This window comes from Lissotriton vulgaris, chromosome 3_1 (genome assembly GCF_964263255.1).
Source record: "Lissotriton vulgaris chromosome 3_1, aLisVul1.2, whole genome shotgun sequence".
Classification (NCBI taxonomy): domain Eukaryota; kingdom Metazoa; phylum Chordata; class Amphibia; order Caudata; family Salamandridae; genus Lissotriton; species Lissotriton vulgaris.
In genome coordinates, this window is record NC_141689.1 from 432,006,107 (window position 1) to 432,027,829 (window position 21,723).

The 21,723-nt window shown below is 43.7% G+C and overlaps 1 protein-coding gene across 1 annotated transcript in view; it reads left to right on the forward strand.

Moving 5' to 3' along the window:
• Window positions 1-21,723, forward strand: part of MAP3K1 (mitogen-activated protein kinase kinase kinase 1) — a 493,522-nt gene that overhangs the window by 294,577 nt on the left and 177,222 nt on the right. The window contains exons 10-11 of the mRNA XM_086960650.1: window positions 2,967-3,257; window positions 21,070-21,191. Coding sequence (XP_086816776.1) covers window positions 2,967-3,257; window positions 21,070-21,191 — 413 coding nt within the window. The remainder of the gene's footprint in view (window positions 1-2,966; window positions 3,258-21,069; window positions 21,192-21,723) is intronic.

Genomic DNA, 21,723 nt, shown 5'->3' on the forward strand with positions numbered 1-21,723 from the left:
GTTGATGCGGTCCTTTCGGATGATCTTGTAGCCGTCCGGGATGGCTATGGCGATGTCGGGTGCTGAAGAGGCGTTCATCCAGGTTTCTGTAAGAAAGGCGACGTCCGGCGATGTGGTGTCGAGTAGGTTCCAAAGTTCAATGGTGTGTCTGTGGACCGAGCGGGTGTTGAGCAGGATGCACTTCAGGTGGTTAGTGTCGGAGTTCTGATTGGAGTTTGTGGAATTGGTGTGGGACCTGATGCAGTCGAACTTGCAGGAGTGGCAGGTGAAGGGTCCATGGGTGTGTCCTGGGGCGGCTTGGTAGCAGTCTATGCGACGGCCGGTGTTGAGGGCTGAGAGGGTTGCGGCGTCATACGTTATGCGGGTGGAGTGGATTTTGCGGGGACTAGGGGGTTTGACGCTGGGCGCGGTACAGGCGCGGACGGGCGTTGACAGGCTTACCTTTGGCGCACCTTCGGCGCGCATGGGGCGCGTCCGCTGCACGTGAACGCTGCGCGCAAGAGCATCTGTCATAAGTGGATAGTGGAGGGGGCGGAGCGAGGGAGGGGCAGCTGGGAGGCGGGAGCGGGGTGGAGAGCCTGGCTGGGAGTCACAACAACAAAATGGCAGCAAAGCAAAAGTGAAACAGGACGCGATTGGCACAAGCAGGGATATCGCAATGATGTGTGCAGAGGCACCGGCACAATCAGGCCCTAAATCAATTAATAAGCAAAGCGACCTTTGAGCTAAAGCGCTACGATTACAAACAAAGCGCTACGATTACCAATAGTCAAAAATGGAGCAGTGAGAGCAGAGCACAATCGGGCACAAAATCAATTAGCAAGCAAAGCGACCTTTGAGCTAAAGCGCTACGGTTACAAACTAAGCGCTACGATTACAAACGGAGCAGTGAGAGCAGAGCAAAATAGCAGAGCAGGTATTGCCAGCAGTGACTGGTAAAGCGCTAAGATACCAAGTCAGGAGGGAGCGTGGGGAGCGACCGCTTCTGCACGAGTCTGTCATGTGCTTGTGGTATTGCCACTTTACTTGAGTTCTTCTAATGCACTTCACAAAAGTATGTGTGTTTTCCAGCTGTGCCTCTAGTGTGCTTCTTTGCCCCACTTCCTCCATGCTCCTTGTTGCTCTCTCTCTTGTGCACTTTTCCCACCGTCCACTGCATGTTGCTCTCTCGCCCATTGATTCTTCTTGGACCCGGCCTTCGCGTTGCTCTTCCCACACCTGCCCCCTCCTCTCTCACCGATGCTACTACTTCTCACCTCAAATTGCTTCTTCCACTCCCTCCCCCCCTTTTCTGGCTGATGTTTTTTCTCATCCTCTTTGTTTCGCCCTTCCACACAAGAGCATTGCTTCAGCCCATCTCTCCAATCACTGTTTCTCGCCCCCCACCGGGACTTCAATTAAAATAAAAGTGCTTTATGTGCCTACAAAATTATACAACTGCCACGTTATAGCACCTTTTTTAAAAAGAAAAATGTATTTCTTTTTGCCATTCTTTACAATATCAGGATGCCGTACAGCATAGCTAAAATCCATAGGCCCCAAAGGCGAGACCTATTGGCTTTGCCACTGCTTGTCTAATCTAAAAATTTGTCTCCCAGTCGACCCTGTATATACTCTAACTCTGACATTGTTTATTTATAAAGGTCCAACTTTTGTAAAGTTGAAGAAATCTCTTAACCTTCCAGCCTTTGGTTGCTAAGGTCATAAAGTTGTTTTTTAACTTGGTTAATTTCTCAATGTATTTTTTTTTACCAATCCCACAGTTAATTTCAATTATTACCAACTGTCATTCAATAACCGAAAAAGCCTATCAAGCAAACTCACTCACATTGAAATTTGTGAAACTGATATTAGATACTGATACTCATTAGACCTCAACAAGAATGTCTGATACTGTATTTTCCTCATATAATGAGGCATGTAAACCAGATGTAGACTGGAAAATGTAATTATTCGCTGGAGCGTACTCTATACCGTTGTAATAGTTGGCTCATTTTGTGTTTGGAATTCAATCCTTCTAGCTAATGACACACACACTCATCACTCACTCTTGCGAAACACAGGCAGTTCTTTAAGGTCTGCCAGATATTTAAGAAATACTTTTTTGTTGCAACTTTGACGATTAAATTTACTATTCACTTGATGGTACTACCAAGGATTATTGCTGCCTAGTAAAGGATACACCATAAACATACCAGTCGAAAACAGTCCAGTAGGGAATACTAAGCGTTGGGAAAACTAATATACACTAGAGTATGGCAAAGATACTGTAAATGTGTTCCTTATTTTACAAACCTAAAATGCTGCAGGTCTGTTTGCTGAGTAAATGAAGTAATTTAATAAATATTCATGTCTTGTCAAGCATGTAGACTTTGATACCACTGTGTTTCTATGTTGAGTGGTCGAAGAGCAATGCGTTATGTAGGATCTGGTTTTAGTTGATGTGATAAGATGCCAAGCTGTAAACTTTAACCCAAACCGTAAATTGTAATCCAAACCATCCTATGTAAGAGTATTTGAAGGGTTTGAGCAGATAATACAACATCATTGTTCTGTTCTTTGATTATTTTTAACCTCTGATTTGACACTTTTTTTCCTTCAGTTATCTGTGGGTTATACCTAAAGGGCTTTAAATAAACGAAATATTGCTTGTTATTGAATATATGCCTGTAGTTGTTTTGCCATGCAAAAATAAACAAAGTTAAAAGAATAGAAGAGGTGATTTGGAGAGAGGGATGAACATGACTTTGAACATGGCTTTGAAATCGTGCCACGATGACCATGACTGAATCAAAATAACGTTTGTGGGGACATTTGAAGGAGGGGCTCACTTTGTGATCATAGTTACTTTGTTCAGCCTAATTAATATTCTCACGGTTATCTGCTTGAAGGTGGGTTACATTTCTTATTCTCTTATTTTGTAGTGTTGTACCATTTATAATGTTGGTACTTATTTCTTTTCAAAGGGTTTTGGAATGGAGCTGGTTGGCTGTCTGTTTTCTCGAAACTGGAATATCCGAGAGATGGCACTTAGGCGTCTGTCGCATGATGTCAGTGGTGCCCTGCTGCTAGCAAATGGTGAAAGCACTGGAAATTCTGGAAGCTGCAATGGGAGCATCTCGAGTGCTGCAGCTCTGCTTGCTGCTAGTGGGTCATCCCAACCTAGTATCTCAGGTGATGATGTTGTGGAGTCCTGCTGCAGTGTGCTGTCTATGGTTTGCGCTGACCCGGTCTACAAAGTGTATGTCGCTGCTTTAGTAAGTAGGCATTTGATTATTTTCCATTTGATGCTTTGTTTAAATTGTATTTTGTAACTATGGATATAGGGATCCTTTTTCCAAGCAATACACGTTTAAAGAAGCCCATCTCAAGAGCAAAGAATGTTATTTTCACGCAGTGTGTGTGTACTGGATTAGCTTTTTTTAATAGAACTTTTCAGCATTGTGTCCGGTGCCCAAATTAATTTTCTATCCCATGCACGAACATTACTTTAAGACAAAGCTGCTTTGATTGATAGTTCTCAAATAGGCAGTCTATTGTTGAGGATTTGCACATTGCCATCCAGCTTCTCCAATGAAAGAACCATGGCCATCCTATCCACATAAGGCCAGTACTCCCAACAGATTTTGAATGTGTTCAAAAAAATAATGTGATTTGATTTAGGACTTTTTGATGATGTTTCTTGTGGTTTTCTCTGACAAAAGAGGATGGGTGAAGTAAAGGAGCAATGATGTTAATCCTGCTGTTTACAGATATTAGAAGGTACCCTTCAAAGAAAGCAAGTAGAAAATGTATTACTCTTCATAAACATGTACAAAATGTGACTCCTATAAAACATCCTTTATTTATAATTCCATCTTCTAAATAAAAAAATCATTATCCCCCGATTTATGCTGTCTTTTATTTTACTGTAACATATTATAAAACATGTCAACATTGAATTAGTCTAAAAGAAATTGAATGTTTTTCAATATCCTTAAATTAAATCAGATATTTTCTCAATCCATTGTTTTTCCAATGTACTGTTAGTCCATATCAATATCAACAGTTAGGGCAGCATTTAATATGTAGTCTCAACGATTCTGGTACCTAAGTAATTAAGAGTAGCCTTTATCAGTTAACGGGCACCATTTTATGGTATAATGACAGGTTTAGCTGAAACATGTAAAAAGATGACGTATTACTGAAAATATATTTTTACATCAGTACATTATAAAGTACATCATTCCCTGTGTTCATGCAGTCTCCACCAGTTTCGAACTAGGTCTACTCAATGCCTCATATTTGTCATCCCGGCCTAATTTTCTCATTATTTGAAATAATTTAACAATTTTATTATTTTCAGATTTATATTCATTTATGCAGTCTAAACTGAATTAGTAATCTACTGTAATGTGCTGAATGCTAAAATAACCACACCCATAAAACTGAGCAGAAAAATGTAGACTTATACAAATTATCCAGGGAGTATCTCGACATTGTATAATCTCAGTTGTTTTTTACTGGAAACGTCATTAGCAAACACCATATTTCGACATTGGTTACCTTGCGTACCATACCCTATAATAAACTTAGCCTCATTTCAGATCCCAGTTTGAAAAACACGTGACCCACATGAATGACAAAGTGATATCCAGCCTTATCTTTTTACATTAGGAGCATATTTCCCCGAATATTCTTGGGCTGTTCTGTACCATTAGTAATATTAATCACATATGTTTAAGTCTCCATCTCTTCTCTGATTGATGTTATGGAGAAATGGGAAGTCTATTTATTTTGTCTTGCTGTGTTTCTTAAGATACACTACCAATATAAGAGATCCTAATTAGAGTCAGAGGAATTATTATATTACAAATCACTTCTTCCACATAAATATATGTTCGTAGCATGTATTGCTATAGCTACACATGCGCTGCATATTCCTGCTGTCTAGAGTTGGGCTCAGTCGTTTACCCTTTTTTCTTTCTTTGAAGACACTTTCTAGTCACTGGATGCTCTGCGACTCCTTCCTTAGTCGGCAGTGCAAATGGGCACTGACTCCAAGCTAGAGTGCTAAGCTGTGTCATCAGGTTCGGATGTTTACCGATGGGGCCCCAAGACTTGACATGTTCTCCACCTTCGTCAGGCCTGCATGCTGAATATTTGCACCCAGAACTGTGAAAACCTTTGTTGTCCACGTTCTTCTGTCTTTGGGGAGACCGACACCAACTGCTCGAGTCCCTGAACGTCAGGGCCTTCATGCCCCCCTCGAGGTTACATGCCCCTTTACATCAACAAGTTGTACACCGGGAAAGTAATGGCCACCCCCAGTGCCACGCAAAGTACCTGTGGTGGGTCAGCACAAGATTTGTAACCTCTGCCTCGCCCCTAACCACATCAATGCCTTGTGTGAAGCTTGTCTTGCCCTCAACTCGAAGTAAAATCTATATTAGTGCAGGGTTAGGCACTTGGTGCATTGAAAATGCACCAGTATTATGCTGCCAAAATGCCAGACAACTTCAGCGAACAAGATATCTTCCGCACCGAGGAAGGTAAGGGCGCTGGCCATTCAGGCATTTTGCCGCACCAGTCTGGAGGACATCTCATCCAGCGGCTCCGAAACAGAGGAAGAATTGCTCCACCAGTCTCCACGAGCAGCAGTCCTCGAATGAATACCTCTGCAAGGGTTGTATGTACGGTCGACTCGGACACCCTCCCGAAACCTCCCAATATAATAATAATAATAATAATAATAATAATAAGAGGCTCAATGCAGAGGCAAAGCACCGCTCCCAAGGGAGTCCACCATTGAGCCCCTTGGACAAAATGCAATAGTCTCCATTGCCTTCAGGCTCGAGTTAGCACAAAAGAAGGGCTTACGATCTGAAGGAAACCCATTCAAAGGCGTCGACCCCTTTCTTTCTACCTTTAAGCTCCAGAACCATTAGCAAGCTTTAACTCTATTTGAAGCCGAAAGCCCCTTAGGCGCCTTTGATGACTGTCTTCCAAGATTTGGGGTAGCCAGTCACTTAAAAGCTGCAAGAGGTGCTTGATTTAAAAGCACCTCCTTATCCATACCGTTACTTGGAAGATTTTGGTAAGGCCACTACCATCAAAACCCACATTGAGGAGATTGGTATTTGTGGAGGAACCTGCATCCGAAGGCCTTTCTGCCCAAGAAGCATAGAGACATAGACTAGCACTCTACATCCACCATAACCACCATGTACACTACCTCTACCAGGGTCACCACAGGGATCCCCATAATGCTGCCAGAAAACTGGAAACGTGCTATCGTTCTTCCAGTTAGGAAAAAGCCTAATGTTAGTATAGACAAACTAGACAACCTTCGGCCGATCTCGCTTCTGCCTTTCCTGGCAAAGGTGGCGGAGAAGGTGGCCAACCGCCAACTTATGACACATCTGGAAGACGCGAGCCTCCTTCACCCGTCGCAATCTGGATTTCGGGCAGGATATTCCACTCAAACTGCTCTGTTAAGGGCCACAGAAACCATCAGGCAGGGGGCGGATGCGGGACACACTATGGCTCTAATAATGTTAGATCTTAGTGCCGCCTTCGACACTGTAGCACACTACACCTTGCTGCAGTGTTTGAATAAAGGCGATGTCTCGGTATCTGCCCTGAAATGGCTGAAATCCTTCCTAACTGGACGTAGCTTTCAGGTCAGACAGGGTGCACACGACTCCAAAGACATTGAATTGCAGCAGGGAGTGCCTAAGGGCTCCGCCCTGAGTCCCACTTTGTTTAATTTATCGATGTCGCCGCTGGCAGAGATAGTGCAGGGCTATGGAGTTGGGGTGGTCTCCTATGCAGACACCCAGCTGCTGATCTCCCTATCCCAGGCTCCGGAGACTGCTGCATCCAACTTTAGGGCCTGCATGCAGGAGCTTGCCTCCTGGATGGATAAGAACTGCCTTAAACTGAATGGCAGCAAAACCGAGGTGCTGGTGGTGGGAGGCAGTACCTCGAGCTGGTCGACTGAATGGTGGCCTTCAAGCTTGGGTCCTACTCCTGTACCGTGCATCGAGGCAAAAAATCTGAGTGTTTGGGTAGACCCTGCTCTTTCCTATGATGGACACATAAGAAGGGTAGTTGGAAAGTGTTTTGAAAAATCTGCGTAAAACACTGGATCGGTAGGGGCAAGAAATACCATGGTACACGCGCTCATAACGTCGCGCCTTGATTATGCCAACATACTTTATCTGGGGGCCACGGACAAGGGTCTTGGACGACTACAGGTTCTGCAGAATGACGCCGCGCGGCTGGTCCTTAGTCAGCCTAGGAGGGCGGCTTAAAAAAAAGCCCTTAACTCATTGCACTGGTTACCAGTGAAAGGAAGAGTCATGTTTAAGACACTATGCACTTGTCATCATATTCTTAACAATGCTGGTCCATCTTATTTGAGTGACTTGATCACCAGATATGCGCCAAGGAGTTCTCTGAGGTCTACTGGCACCGGGCTATTAGAGATCCCTAAGGTAAAGAAGGCCAGGATGGGGGGTCGTTCTATTAGGGTCCAGGCCGCTCAGAGTTGCTTAAAACCTATTTATTCTCCGGCAGCATGTAGTGGCCTCCAGATGAGGTGTTCTGCTCCTCCCTCTCACTTAGCGCAGGGACACGCCGAGATGGCGTAACCATGCGCTTTATAAATGTCTTTATTATTATAATCCTATTATGAGACAGGCAGTCCTTAAGGCCATGTCAATCCCTGAGCCAGGGCCCATTGATGACCCACAGGGTGACTGAGGTCACCTTCCTGGTGACCCTGTTTTTGACCATTACCCAGATAGTGCATCTCTTTCCGATGGCATAGACTATCACAAGGCCATCCAGCAGGCAGCCATGTTTCACAAGGTGGACATCTATGTCCTCCACAAGAGTCAATTTCCTCATCACGACGCTGTCCAAGTCTGAGCAGATGGTGCAGTTTCTTTCCATGCTGAAGGGCATGCTTAAATGTGCCCCAGAGTCATTTAGCCCAACACTAGATGGCAGGAGTATGCAGATCATGTGAACCTACAGCACTACATTCTACAAATAGATGCTTACAGGGCAAGTAACATTTTCATATCTTCGTGTTTGGTAGAATATTACCCAAGGTAAATAGAGGAGTTATGTTAACATCATGGTCTTGTCCTCTTGTTATCTGGCATCAATCACCTTCAAATCACAGGCCTTAGGTTAGCCTTATGTATCCATATTCTTTCTTATATTGTGGCACTCTAGTTCCAGATAGAATAATATAGGCCTGAGAGTTAGGTAGGAGACCTTACTACACTTACTGTTAAGATATGTCCGATCTGTGTCAAAGATGTAGCTCACCTTGCAATGCAAAAACTATTATTGATGGACAGAATGCAGAACAATGTCAGACATTCACCCCAGTACAGAGATCTGGGCTTAAATCCATCGTTTTTTTGCACTCCACACCACCCCAGTTCAGACATGGCCATATGCAAATCAGCCTTGACCCTGTGCCTCATGGGAACAGTCCAGCCCGAACTGCCAAGCCACGTCTTTCCTAGACCGGAATCAAGCATCCTAGGACCGGTTTCTGGCTATCAGCCGTCTTCAGCCAGGATAGCTTGACTCCAGTGGTGTGGAGAGCATGGGACTCATGTCTGAGCATACCCATCCCACTCGGGGTGACAAATGCAAAAAACAACAATTGATGGACAGAATGCAGAACAATGTCATACATTCACCCCAGTACAGAGATCTGGGCCTAAATCCATCGTTTTTTTGCACTCCACACCACCCCAGTTCAGACAGGGCCATATGCAAATCAGCCTTGACCCTGTGCCTCATGGGAACACCTTGCAATGTTCAGCCATGCATACTGACAAGACGCCAGCCAGTACAACAAAGCTGCCATCCTTTTTACACCAAAATGGCACCAGCGTGAGCTTAGAAACTTCACATGGCAAGTGTGAACACATACATTTCACTGATTTCTTTCTTTCGTGGTGGTCATATTGCTGGGGGTACCAAAACAAAACCCATAGAAAAAGTTGAATGCGATGATTAAATCTCCAATAAAATATCACAAGGCAAGCAGGAAATGGAAAAATAAATGTTGCAGGCAGCTGTTACTCATGGTGATCATTTTGAAATTGCTACAACGCCCAATCCTGTAGAAATACAAGGGGATACATCAATTTCCTATATGGTGTCATGTAAGTCTTAAATTCTGCAATTTGTAAAAGTTTTATGGCAATACATTTTGCCCTTATATTCGGAAATCTCCTCAGTTGGATGTTTTACAAATGCCACACCTATGGTGGCCAGAGATTTTAGTGTTTCTCCGCAGAAGTTTTTTTATTTCCCAGTGTATGTAATGTCTGTACGTGTTAGGTAATTTTTCAAATTTTGAATCAGTCTCAGGGCTAAAACTGGTTTCCAAGTACCGTTTCTTAGAACTTTCAGAGGATATTCTGTTTCGAATTGAGGTTATTAGAATGGAAGAGAAAATCTTCTAGATGAGTAGAATTACGACGTAGCCTCAAAAATTGCTCTTAGGACAGATGGTCCATCTGGCTTTGAAAGGCTGCTGTTTCCTGACACAAGTCTGTAATCGTTTTTTTTTTAAAATCTTCTTTAATAAGAACGTCCAAATACCCAAATTCTGATGGTGATTTAGTCTTATTTTTTCATCACTTATGATCAATACATTTTCCAAGTCTTTAAATGTCACTTCCCAGGTATAGAAAGAATTGTCAATAATATCTGGACTAACTTTTAACATTGCTAAATATGGTGCCTTCTCATTAAATGTTTTTCTTTTCAAACTGTATCAGATAAATGTTTGCTGCTCTAGTGGCCACTGTAGATGCTCCTTTTACTTTAAAAAACTGTTCATTATTGTATTTAAACACTTTATACAGCATAATTTCATAAAGTTTGTGAAACCCAAAGGACTAGGGAGATTATCTCGTGCTTCTAAAATGTTAGATAACACTCTAATTGCCTCTGTTTGAGCTAGGTTTGCTTAGAGTGCTTTTATAACCAACATCACCAAACGTTTTTTTAAATCAAAAACGAATGGTGACTTTTCTAATTTCTGAATCATAATTCCCTTATTCCTTCCATATTGTCACATTTGTATTAAGGATAAAGGAAAACTGATCAAAGAATTGTGTGTCAAGCCAACTAACATAATTCTCTATCACACTCCTATTGCAGTCAACTGAAAAGCCAAAAGGACCATTTTCCATTGGGCCAATTTTTTATTCTACTCGATAACTGTACTAATGAAAGCAATTTTTTTCCAGTACAATAGCCTCTGCTTGAAACTCCTTGAAAGATGGTATTCTCAGAAAGTTATAGCAAAGGCTATGAAAAGTGCCGGATATTAACAGACGCCATATTTGAGACTAAATCCCTAGGAGAAGATGAAAAATTGGTCTGAGTGAATACATTCCAATGGATAGTTCCAACTGCAAATTCTTCACCTTTCGAGTATTCCCAGGTATCAGACTAGATCTGGAATTTTCCTGGCAGTAGCCACCCCTTGACCCTAGATGATGTGGGACTCCATAGTGACCTGGCACCACCCCATAAGTGTCGAAGCAGAGCCACATATAGGCACGATACCTTCTGGGATCAGTTCCTTTCTTTACATGCCCCTCTACGTGCATCGGGAGCTCAGCTCCCAACTTGGAAGTTTTTTTACTACTTAAATATCTCAGACAATGTGCTAGAGAAGAATCGAACCACATAACCCCAACAAAACAGGTTTCAAGCCATTCTGTGAGTGCAGGAAGTCAATGTTGCTCCCGAACCCCCAGGACTTGGGTTTCTGTTTCATGTGCTCCAGTCACAGATCAAAATTGTGTGATAAATGCACCCTGATACACCAGAATTCAATCAAGGGGCTGAAAGTGAAGCTCAAAGATTCTGGGCATGAGAAGAATTGCACTTCCAGCAACGGTTCACTCCGGATCCAGGTCACGGAGTCTCATTTGGTTCGGATTGCAAGGTCCAGGGATGCTAAATTCAGAGCATGCTACAGAGTTCAAGAAGGGTAAGAGGGAGGAGCCAAGATGGCGACCTGAACGGACGCTCGATTCTCGGCTCCGCAAGCCGGTATATTTTGTACTTATATCCTGATCTCCAATCCGGCCCTGCACCGCAGCGGACCAAAGCTGCTACTGTACTGATATTCCCGGTGCTCCGTCGAGGTCCCTACCTGCTGGCTTCCCGAAGATATCGTCGCGTCTGGCGGGGTCTCCATGCTCGGACGCTGAGACCAGTGCTGCTCCTGGCCGCCGTGGACCTTCAGACCGGCAGGCTTTCGCTGAGTCCTGGAAGCGGGGATCCACTGTTTGGGAACAACGCCGCTTGATGAGTCGGACGGATCCGCCTTGCATCACCTGCGCCACAGCCCGCGTGATCGGTGCGAGAGGGTGCAGCCCTCCATTGTTGTTATCGTCTCCCTGGCTGGGCTGACCCGCACCGTCCGAAGTAAGTGGATCGCCCCAGGACTGCCCAGACTTGCACCGCGGCGGCAGTGATTCTCCTCTCTCAACGCTCCGGAATCGAGAGGCACCTTCGCCTGATCCCGAACTTACTGAGACTGTCTTTCTCCCCCTTCAATACTGCGCCCCACCAGGCACCGAAAATGGCGGCTGCCCTCCCTGCCGCGGAGACTCTCCGTCCGCATCGCGCCAACGACCCCCATCCTGACATTAAATGGACCGCGGTGCAGTGTCCATGGACACGCGTTGCGGAGCGGAATAATTTACAGACGGAGCCGACCGGCCGTGATGTTCTCATGGCATTAATTGACCTCAGGGCGGAATTGCGAGCACTAGCTAACATGACGGGAGGCACCATGACATGGCGGACGGAGTGGGTCCGGCCGGCCGCCTCTCAGCGATGTACTGACTCAGCTTTTACGTGCACGGAGGGGAAAGTCGTGGGACCGAGAATTGACGTGGAGGTGCGGAATACCAGCCTACATCGCGACACCCGTGAATTGCAATCCGGCATTGGTACCGAGGATACATTGTTGCACATCCCACTGGAGTCTGAGACCTTGCTTATGGAGAAGTTACTGTTTCCCCAACCTCCATCTACTCGGAAACTGTATCCCCCTGAGCTTGCTGCTTCTCAAGTGCCTTTTTCCCAGCAATGGAAGGTATGTCCGTCACTGTATGTGGGGGTGCTTCTACTGTCTGCCTTTTGTGCGGCTGCCGCATGGGGACCTCCATTTTGTCCTCATCTCCTGTTTCCTCATCGACAGTGGCCATTTTATATCCCGACTCTGTACGGATTAGGCTTTCCTTTGTTGATGTGCTCAGGGGGACTGTTGCGCTCTGGCCAGGGCTGAAGACCTCTGTTTGTATATCGGGACTGACGAGCTAATGGGACTCGGACTGGAACATTTTCGGCTACGCTTTGGATTGTGAGCACCGCAATGTCCCACCCCGTTTCTATCGTAATTAATACTGCTATTGTTTTACTATATTACGGAGTGGGGAGAGACTACACGGCGGGTGTGTCCGGGAAGAATAATGTTAGGCCCTCCTCTGCCTTTCTGGTATATGCTGCCATGTTGTTTCTTGTTTTCAGGGGGGCGAGCTATCTCCAGGAACTCCATTCGGGGACGTACCCGGGATCAGGCCGGGGCTAAATTGCTCTTCCTTGTTTTCGGTGTATGATATGGTTGAGTTGGGACTACCACTGTTTGAGCATGAGACTGCCTTCTGTTTGATTTATTCTCAGATTTGGATTTGATTTCCCCACCTGCAGCTTCGCTTGCCACCATTGTTTTGCATTTGATACTTTCGGGGAGGGGATGCTTATAGGGCCGGGGGGGACCGGGAATATGTTGAAATTGGCTCCTCCCTCCTCTTCTGGGAGTTGGGGAGTGGGATGTTTTTTCTCACTCTCTCTATTCTCTTTCCCACTTGGGGGTTCTCTTGGGGCGACAGGCATGCCTACTGGGGGGGGGGGTGGGCCGTGGCCTTCCGCTGGTATGCAGGGTGGGGGGATGGGTTGTGTTTTATGTTCTTCTTTGTTTCTATGGCCCTCTTTCTCTTTTTCTCTTCTTCTTCTTCTTCTATGTTTCTTCACCTCTTTGGGGTCGGGGTTCAGTGTTCTTCGAATGATGATAGCTATCCTGGTCATTTAGTAGCCTCTACTCTCCTTGTAGTGTTATAATTTGTACTCGACAAAATCATAAAATTAAACCTTTTTCTATCCTCATACTATCGCTAGCGACTCCACATGATACTCCTTGTTTAGAGATGGCTTTAACAGCGTTCTGTCCGAATGGCTACCTTTTTATCCTCTCTTGTATGTCATAGCGGCCGGCCCTTCGGGGTTGTAGGCAGACGCTGTGTATCGTGCATTTCATAAATAAAGGTTTTAAAAAAAAAAAAAAAGAAGGGTAAGCCATTTGAATGAAACCCTGTTTGGCCCCTCAAGTTAGTAGACTTGTGACTAGGCGATGTGGACTGGGCTGTGGCGACCCTGTATTTCCCACTGCGCGCCTAAAGTCAGGCAACCTGTTAAGGTAAATCCATATGCCTTTCCTCGAATCCTTCTAACTAGTAATCTAGGCGCATTGGGGCTTTTGGTGGAAAAAAGATGTTTTAATCAGCCAGATTAACCTTGCTCTTTCTGAATGCGGTCTGCCTTCTGGGAGGGATCTGGTCGGCGAAATGTTGCCTGCTATCTCAGAGGGCCTCACTGCGAAATTTGCTGAAACTATCTAGAAAAGGCAGGAAGCAGCAAAGTACATGTTGCCTGCTGGCTTTGATAATATGTATTGTGCCATCAGCCTGAGCTTAGTGCTCAGATGGCACGCTTTAATGCATGATATAGAATTTGCATGGAATGTTCAGGTGGGCATGCTCATTGATGGGTGTTGACTGTTTGGGTAGAAGGCTAACTTGGTGCTGGAATTCTTTAAGTACAGCCATATCACACTCCATGGGTCTGCTCTCGCTTGTTTCTCGCAGACAAAAATTCATGGACTATGCACAAGGCCTGGTACATAGATAGAAACAGCCCTTTCAGGTGATGCTGCAACTGTCCTAGATCTTTCGTGGCCTAGGGGGTCGCAGCTACCATTAGCAGGGATAGCAGTCATTATCTTCCTCCTCCCCCCATGCTGCAGCGATTACCAAGCCACTCTGATTTGCCCCTCCAGAGTCACTACCAGTCAGTATTTGGCAGGATCCGAATTTTCCTCCCCAGTTGGATATCCGTTAAGTCTGATTGATTGGTATTACAAATCAGAGGGGCTATGCCCTACCATTGATTTTGTTCCCCTTCATCCCTCTCATTCCCCCGTTATCAGGCCAAGTTTCACCAGACCAAGCCACAGGGTAGAAGCATGAGGTCAAACTTCTGGCTAAGGGTTTCATTGAAAGAGTACTAAATTTGGAGCTAGGTACAAGATGTGTTAGGTGTGTTACTTCCTCATACCCGAAAAGGAGGGAGGCCTCAGGCCCATCTTATATCTCTTATGCCTTCTTGTAGAATGGGAAATTCAAAATGCTCACTCTGGTGTATTACTTTCTGCTCTGAACCCATAAGATCTGATGGTGTCTTTGCACTTGCATCATGCATGTTTTGATATACACCTCCTTCAGCCCCATAGACCCTACCTGCAGTTGATGGCGGGATCAAAACATTTATAATTTGCCGTTCTACCCTTCGGTCTTACCTTGGTCCCCTGCAGTGTTCACAAAAGTGATGTTAGTGGTTGCAGTCCGTCTTCAGAGTTGTTGCGATATTTCATTACGTCAATGACTGGCTGCTCAAGGCAGGCCCTGCAAACTCAATTATAGGCTACCTCTGGACAATGCTCACCCTCTTCACATCTCACAAACTGACCGACAGAATGCATATGCAGAGGATTCTGTTCATAGGCGCAATCATGATCACAGTGCCGTTCAAGCCATTTCCACCGTCTCGAGTTCGGGACTTTCAGGATATGGTCCTAATGTTTGAGCCTCAATCTTTCGTATTGGCCAGGATGGTTCAGATTCCTTTATTACTTCTAGCCTCCTACATCCTCCTTGTGGTTTGCGCCAGATGGCACATAGGAGCTTTACACTGTAACCTTCAATTCAGTGGGCTCAGCACTGGTGCAGTATGTGACCCCATGCACATCTCAGTTGAAATGGCTCCAGGACCTTCAGTTGTGGTAAGTGGACACACACCTGACTTGGCAGGCTAATATCACTAACCCACTCAGCGCACACAGTATTGATGGATACATTCTCTCTGGTTTGGGGAAACCACATGGGAGAAGTAAAAGGTGGTGGCCAGCGAAGGCGCTGGGGTCCACATCACCCTATTGGAGTATCAAGCCATCCTCCTAGTGACCATTAAAGGGAAGGCTGGTGCATATTCTTATGGACAACACGGAAACCATGTAGGGCTGCCAAAAGCTTCGAAGGATGGTGTCCTGGGTCGAATTGAGCATATATCCGGTAGTGGCCCACGAATTCTGAGTCATTCTATGCTGGCCCAAAACCTGTTAGACCAGGGAAGCATGCCATTGGCGGATCTCTTTTCCACTTTGCTGAGAACACGCAGTGGCAAGATTACTGAGTGCTGGAGTTTCCAGTGGGAAGATAGGTCTCCTATACATGTGCCCGCTATTGCCTGTACCGTCTCTAGTCCTGAGAAAGTTCCAGGCAGACTGAGCTCAAGTCATCTTGATAGCACCTGGTTGAGCCAGGCAAGTGTGGTACCATGGCCTGAGCATTTGCCCTCAGATCTGGCTACCTTTTTGGGAGGACCTCCTTTCTCAGCAACAGGGGAGGAATCTACACACCGTTCTTCACAACCTACACCTCCAGGCATGGAGATTGAGCAGCAGGACCTGGGCCTCTAGTTTGCTCGCTAAAGTATGGGATTTATTCCTCCCAGCCAGATGCTTGTCGGCCAACTCAGTCAATTTAGGATGCTGGGAGAAGGTTGTGGCCTGGTAAAGGGTCTGTAATCTTCATCCTCTACATGCTAAACTTTCTTATGTGGTGGTGGTCTTTTTATTGTTAGCCCAGCAAAGCCTTGCAGTGGGAAAAGTTAAAGGTTACATGTCTGCCCTTCCAACACTTTTTTGTGTGCCAGACCAACCTTACCTTTTTAAATATTCTGTTGTGATGTGATTCCAGAAAAGTCTAAAACATATTTCTCCTGAAACCTTTTGTCCTGTTAACTTGGTGCTAGCATTCTAACGTTTCTCAGATGTGCTCAATTTGAGCCTTTGTATAACTGCTCTTTGAGGCTCTTAACTAAGACTTGGAACTGCAGGTGCTGTCAGTGCAGCTTCTTTTAATCCATCTTATTAATCAATAAGATGGTGTTAATGACCAGGACTGCCTTACTGCCTAAAGAAGTATCGCTCTTCCAGGTAGAGCATTCCAACATCCTGTATTCCCTCTACCACACCCCTCAAAAGATGAGACACTTCATTGTTGGAACCCAAATGAGCCTTAAGCTTCTTTGATGAACACACAGAGTACTGTGTCGATGATCAACTCCTTGTTGGGTGGGTCAATTCCAAAAAGTGAAAGCTGCTATAGAAAAGGACTCTGTTGAGCTGATACTCTGTAGACAAGAGTAATCCTCTGTAGGCGTAAGGGTCCAGTCTACTTGAGAGAAGGCTCCTACAAAAGCATCATTAGATAGTGGAGTTCCTGTCTTGGACATCTGTCAAGCTGATGCATGGGAGTCAGTGCATATATTCATCAGACACTTCTGCCATGACAGCTAAAGTTTCATAAACCTCTTTCCACCTCTCTTTTCTTTGGAGGGACATCTGCACTTTTTTATGAAGACCCAAGTTAGTGTTTGGCATACATTTTTCTGCTGTTTGAGTAGATACACTTCTGAGGGAGTGGTAGGACTGCCATATAAAAAGGGGTCAGTGCACAGGGGTGGTGCTTATATGTGGTTCCGCTTCGTCACTTCCAGGGCAGGACGAGGTTGTTGTGGAACCAAGCAGTGCACAGGAGCCTGATCCATTCTGGGGGAAGAATCTGAAGTTAGATAGAATAGCCACCAGCGAGAGCATCACTCAAAGTATGAAACTTGTTCACTAACTCTAAGATTAGTCTGTTGAAAAATGTAGTCCGCTCTAGGTGGCACATATTGAACTAAATCCAAAAACAACAATAAATTAAGAGTTTGAGACTTGCACACAGATGGCTAATATTATTAATACTACAGAGCTTCATAAGATTATGTAAAAGATAAGAAATGATAAGAAAAGATAAGAACTGATAGTACTGACACACTGTGAGCCCTCATTTTTTGACTTAGTAATGCAAGTCACATGTTTTTTAAACCTTTGATCTATGAATCGGGGTAAATAATTTAAAAGTTCAGTCTGTTGCAAATCAACACAGGTGACTTATACCAACAGTGGTATAGAACCTCATAATATATTATGACAAATGTGCACCTTATTTAAATGAAAATAATAATAATAATAATAATAATAATAAATAATTTTATGATGTAATTAGGACATAAAAAGATTATGAACTGTCCCACTTACTGCATACTAGGTATTTTTTTACATTCACTTAACACTCACTCCTGACCCTACCTCTCACCACCTCTCTCACACCACACATAGATTTATTTATTTATTTATTTATTGACATTTGTAGAGCGCGGCGAATACCCGTGGGCGTCTCGGCGCTAGTTAAGGGATGGATCAGCAACTGGGTAAAGAAGATATACAAGGCTATTGGTCAAATAACCACGTCTTTAGCTGTTTGCGGAATGTGAACAGGGAGGGACTTGCTCGGATATGTGCAGGAAGGGTGTTCCAGAGTCTAGGGGCGGCAACCAGGAAACGCCTGTCGCCCCAGGTGACTGTTCTAGTGCAAGGCACAGCCAAGAAGTTCTGAATAGAGGAACGAAGAGATCGGGTTGGGACATGATGGAGAAGATTCTGTTTGAGAAAGTGGGGAGCTTGATTATTGAGTGACTTGTAAACAATACACAGCGATTTGAATTTGATACGGCTGCGTATCGGGAGCCAATGGAGATCCCTAATGATGTTTGTAACTGGTGCGAACTTGGGGATCCCAGCCAGCATTCGTGCGGCTGCATTTTGGATTGACTGCATCTTATTTGTCACTCGGACTTGGGCATTTAAGAATAGAGCATTACAATAGTCCAAGGAGGACAGGACTAGTGAGCTGACCAGTGTTTTCCCGGCCGTGTTCGGTAGGAAAGGTAGTATTTTCCTAATCATTCTCAATTTCATATGAGCTGAAGCCGCAGTTTTATTCGCATGTGCCATAAAATTGAGGCCAGCATCGAAGATGACGCCTAGATTTCTCACTTTGCTAGCTGGACTCGGCGGGGGACCGAAAGATGGTGGCCACCAGACAGGTGACCAGCCCGGGGAGAGGTGACCGAAGATGACCACTTCCGTTTTTTCTGAATTGAGTTTCAGACAATTCGTGGCCATCCAGTCACCTATTGCCATCATTCCTCTCGTGAATCGATTGGCCACTTCCTCCCCGTCCCCTTTGATAGCCAGTACCAATTGGGTGTCATCGGCGTAGGAGGTCAGGCTCATCCCAAATGCTTTGATGACATTTGCAAGGTCCGACACGTAGATATTAAATAGTGTCGGACTCAGGGATGAGCCTTGAGGGACCCCACACGGCAGAGACACCTTCGATGATTGGTAGGGTCCTAGAGATACTGCTTGTGATCTATTGGCCAGAAACGATACAAGCAGGTCCAGAGCAGTTTTCTGGACCCCCAGTCGTTCGACACGGTCGACTAAGATCTTGTGGTCGACCGTGTCGAAGGCCGCCGAAAGATCCAGCAGTACCAGGAGTGCTGTCCCCCCCTGGTCTCGTATGGCTCTGATGTCATCCGCAGCCTTTAGAAGGGCAGTTTCCGTGCCATGACATTTGCGGAATCCGAACTGGGTGTTATCAAGCAACTGGTGCTGCTCCACAAATTCCGACAGTTGCTGATTCATGGCTTTTTACATCAGATATTACATCAGTGCTCCCACGTACTTGTTGGTAGTAGCACGCCTCGTTCCGTAGAGGGATGCGAAGACCCCTATGATAAAGCATGACACCAAGGGCCCTTTTGGTGTGTGAGGCGTATTTAAGAAATACGGTGCGCTTCCCACCAATGTAGGAAACATCCTTGACCCATGATCTGAATTCATTCAATTGCAATCTTCATTGGGCGGATCTTTTTGTTTACTAATGTAAGGGGAGGCTGTATCCACCCCAGGTGTTCGTGTAGGACACCGACTCTCTACTCCCTCCTTTGTTTTCTTCTGTAGTTAAGACATAGCCAGAATGCTTTTATTCTTTTACTTAGTAATAAGTCACACTTTTTTTTTTACCTTTCTTCTGTGAATGTGGGTAAATAGATTATAAAGATTGGTAACACATTATATTTTCAAATTACTTTTATTGTACGTAACAACTATAGTGACAGTATATATTGTGAGACAATCCTGGAAGAAAGTCAATAACTGTACAAAGTTTATTCTCCGTTTTCTGGGTATATTTATTAAAAAAAACATAAGTTAACAGGATAGTACAAAAAATAATGAATTCTGTTACAGTATAAATTATTACAATAGCGCTGGAAATCAAGTAATGGTACCTAGGAAATATCTTCAGATAATGAGAAAATAATTAAATTGACTTGGATTATATAATTGATGAATTTATGGGATCTGGAAGAAAAGCTTGAAAATGGTAGATGACATACTTATACAGTTAGGGAAAGATGTATTTTATAATGTACTGATGTACACATGCATGTGCAATATAGAGCAGCAATACATAATATTTTTACGTACTTCGGATATGCAGGTCATGATGTTATGAAACTATAGACGTCATTATTCTCTTCATTAAGGCTACATTGAATTACTATAGAGGCTGAAAGGCGGCCCCAACATATTAAATACTGCCGGTTTTCTTGACATAAATGCAGACCAACAAGAGTAAATTATAGATTTGAGACTATTGGAAAGTCAATGAACAGTATAGGTGGGACCAAGAAAATATTTGAATTGATTGAAGGATAAAAGATTCAATATGGGTAAATTGTATGTTTTTAGAATGTTTTTACTGTAAGGACAGATGGCACAAATAAAATGTCTACTTTGTATTTATAAGATGGAATTATAAATTATGTTTTGTATGATCTATATTCTGCCTAACATACTTCTTTAAAAGCCTTTTGTGTAGTAATACATTGTTCTTTCTGATCACACTAGATTTTGAATTTGTATCCCATTCTAATGTTAGACAGTTTCTGACTGCACACGGTGGTGCTGGGGACACTGTGCCCTTTCTGAATTAGCACTACCTTCTCAGAGAAGGGAAGACCTCTTTTGGCAAATTTCACGAGTAAAGTGTTTCTATCTGGTAAGAAGATTTAATAAAATTAAAAAAAAATCTTTACACCAAAATGTACATATGATGTGTCTGAAGAATGTGCTAGAATGACAGTCGGGAACATAGAAATATACAGCAACTGGGCCTTTCTCAGCTCATATTGGTTGAGGAATAGGTAACCTAGAGACTTAGTTATCTTTGTAAACTTGGTTAACCTGCACCCTGTATGAACAATGGGAACACAGCGTCTCTGGCACTATGAAAATTTGACAGTGAAACAACAGTTGGGTGTTTTGTTTTTGCTCCTTGTAGTACTTGTTTGGGTGCCTGGGACAAGTTTGTTATTGCTCTTAGCCTTCCGTCCTAAAATGAGATATAAATAAATAATAGCATAATGATTTTTTATGATGCCATGTGGATTAAGGCATGGAACAAATTCTAAAATGTATTCATTATTTACTGAATTTAAAAAAAAGATTACAGTTGGAACCAACAAATACCAACAATAATGTTATATAACAATCTTGTTTTGAAATTAACATTTAAAAAAATCATAATACACAGCAAGCAACTTATTTGAATAGGTTATCTGTTTTAATTAGACATACATTTGAAGGAGGTTGATGAGTTTACTTTCGCTGTGGTGTGTGAAACAATCATATTTGTATATGAAAATACTTTAAATGTATTTTCTACCTTGCAGAAAACCTTAAGAGCCATGCTGGTCTATACTCCATGTCATAATTTGACTGAAAGAGCAAGACTTCAACAACTTCTCAAGCCGGTGGTGGAAACCATTCTCATCAAATGTGCAGATGCTAATAGGTATGCTTTGAAAGCCTTCTTTAGGAACATGTTGCAATTTATGAAAACTCACCCAAAACTGAAAGTTTACTGATTTGATTCTGATGCTGCTGCAGAAATGCAGTTTAGACTCCAGTTTAGATTGAGATAGATGTATTTTTTCTCTTTCTGGAAGGTAGGAGCAAACTGTTTTTGTAAGCAATAACTACTAGACAGAAGTATTGTGGGACAAGAAAATATTTAATCACATTTTAAATCTGGATATTTTCTGGTGTATGCCATACTTTTTTTCTCAAAAATGATCCACAGAAGTTAAAAGATGTACTTATCCTTAAATGTGCTCTCTAATCGAGGCAGTAGTTGTGGAAGAGCACTGTCTTCTAACTTGGAGCTTTGAATTTTTTTTAATCTGAACAAATCAGTGCCGCTGAAGGCAAGGATATATCTTCACAAGTATTTTTTTATTTTGAGCCTTCCTAACTGAAGGGTTGCTATTGTAATCCCTTCATCTTGCAGGGCTTTTATTGTTTGTTTTGTGACCAAAGTAATAGTA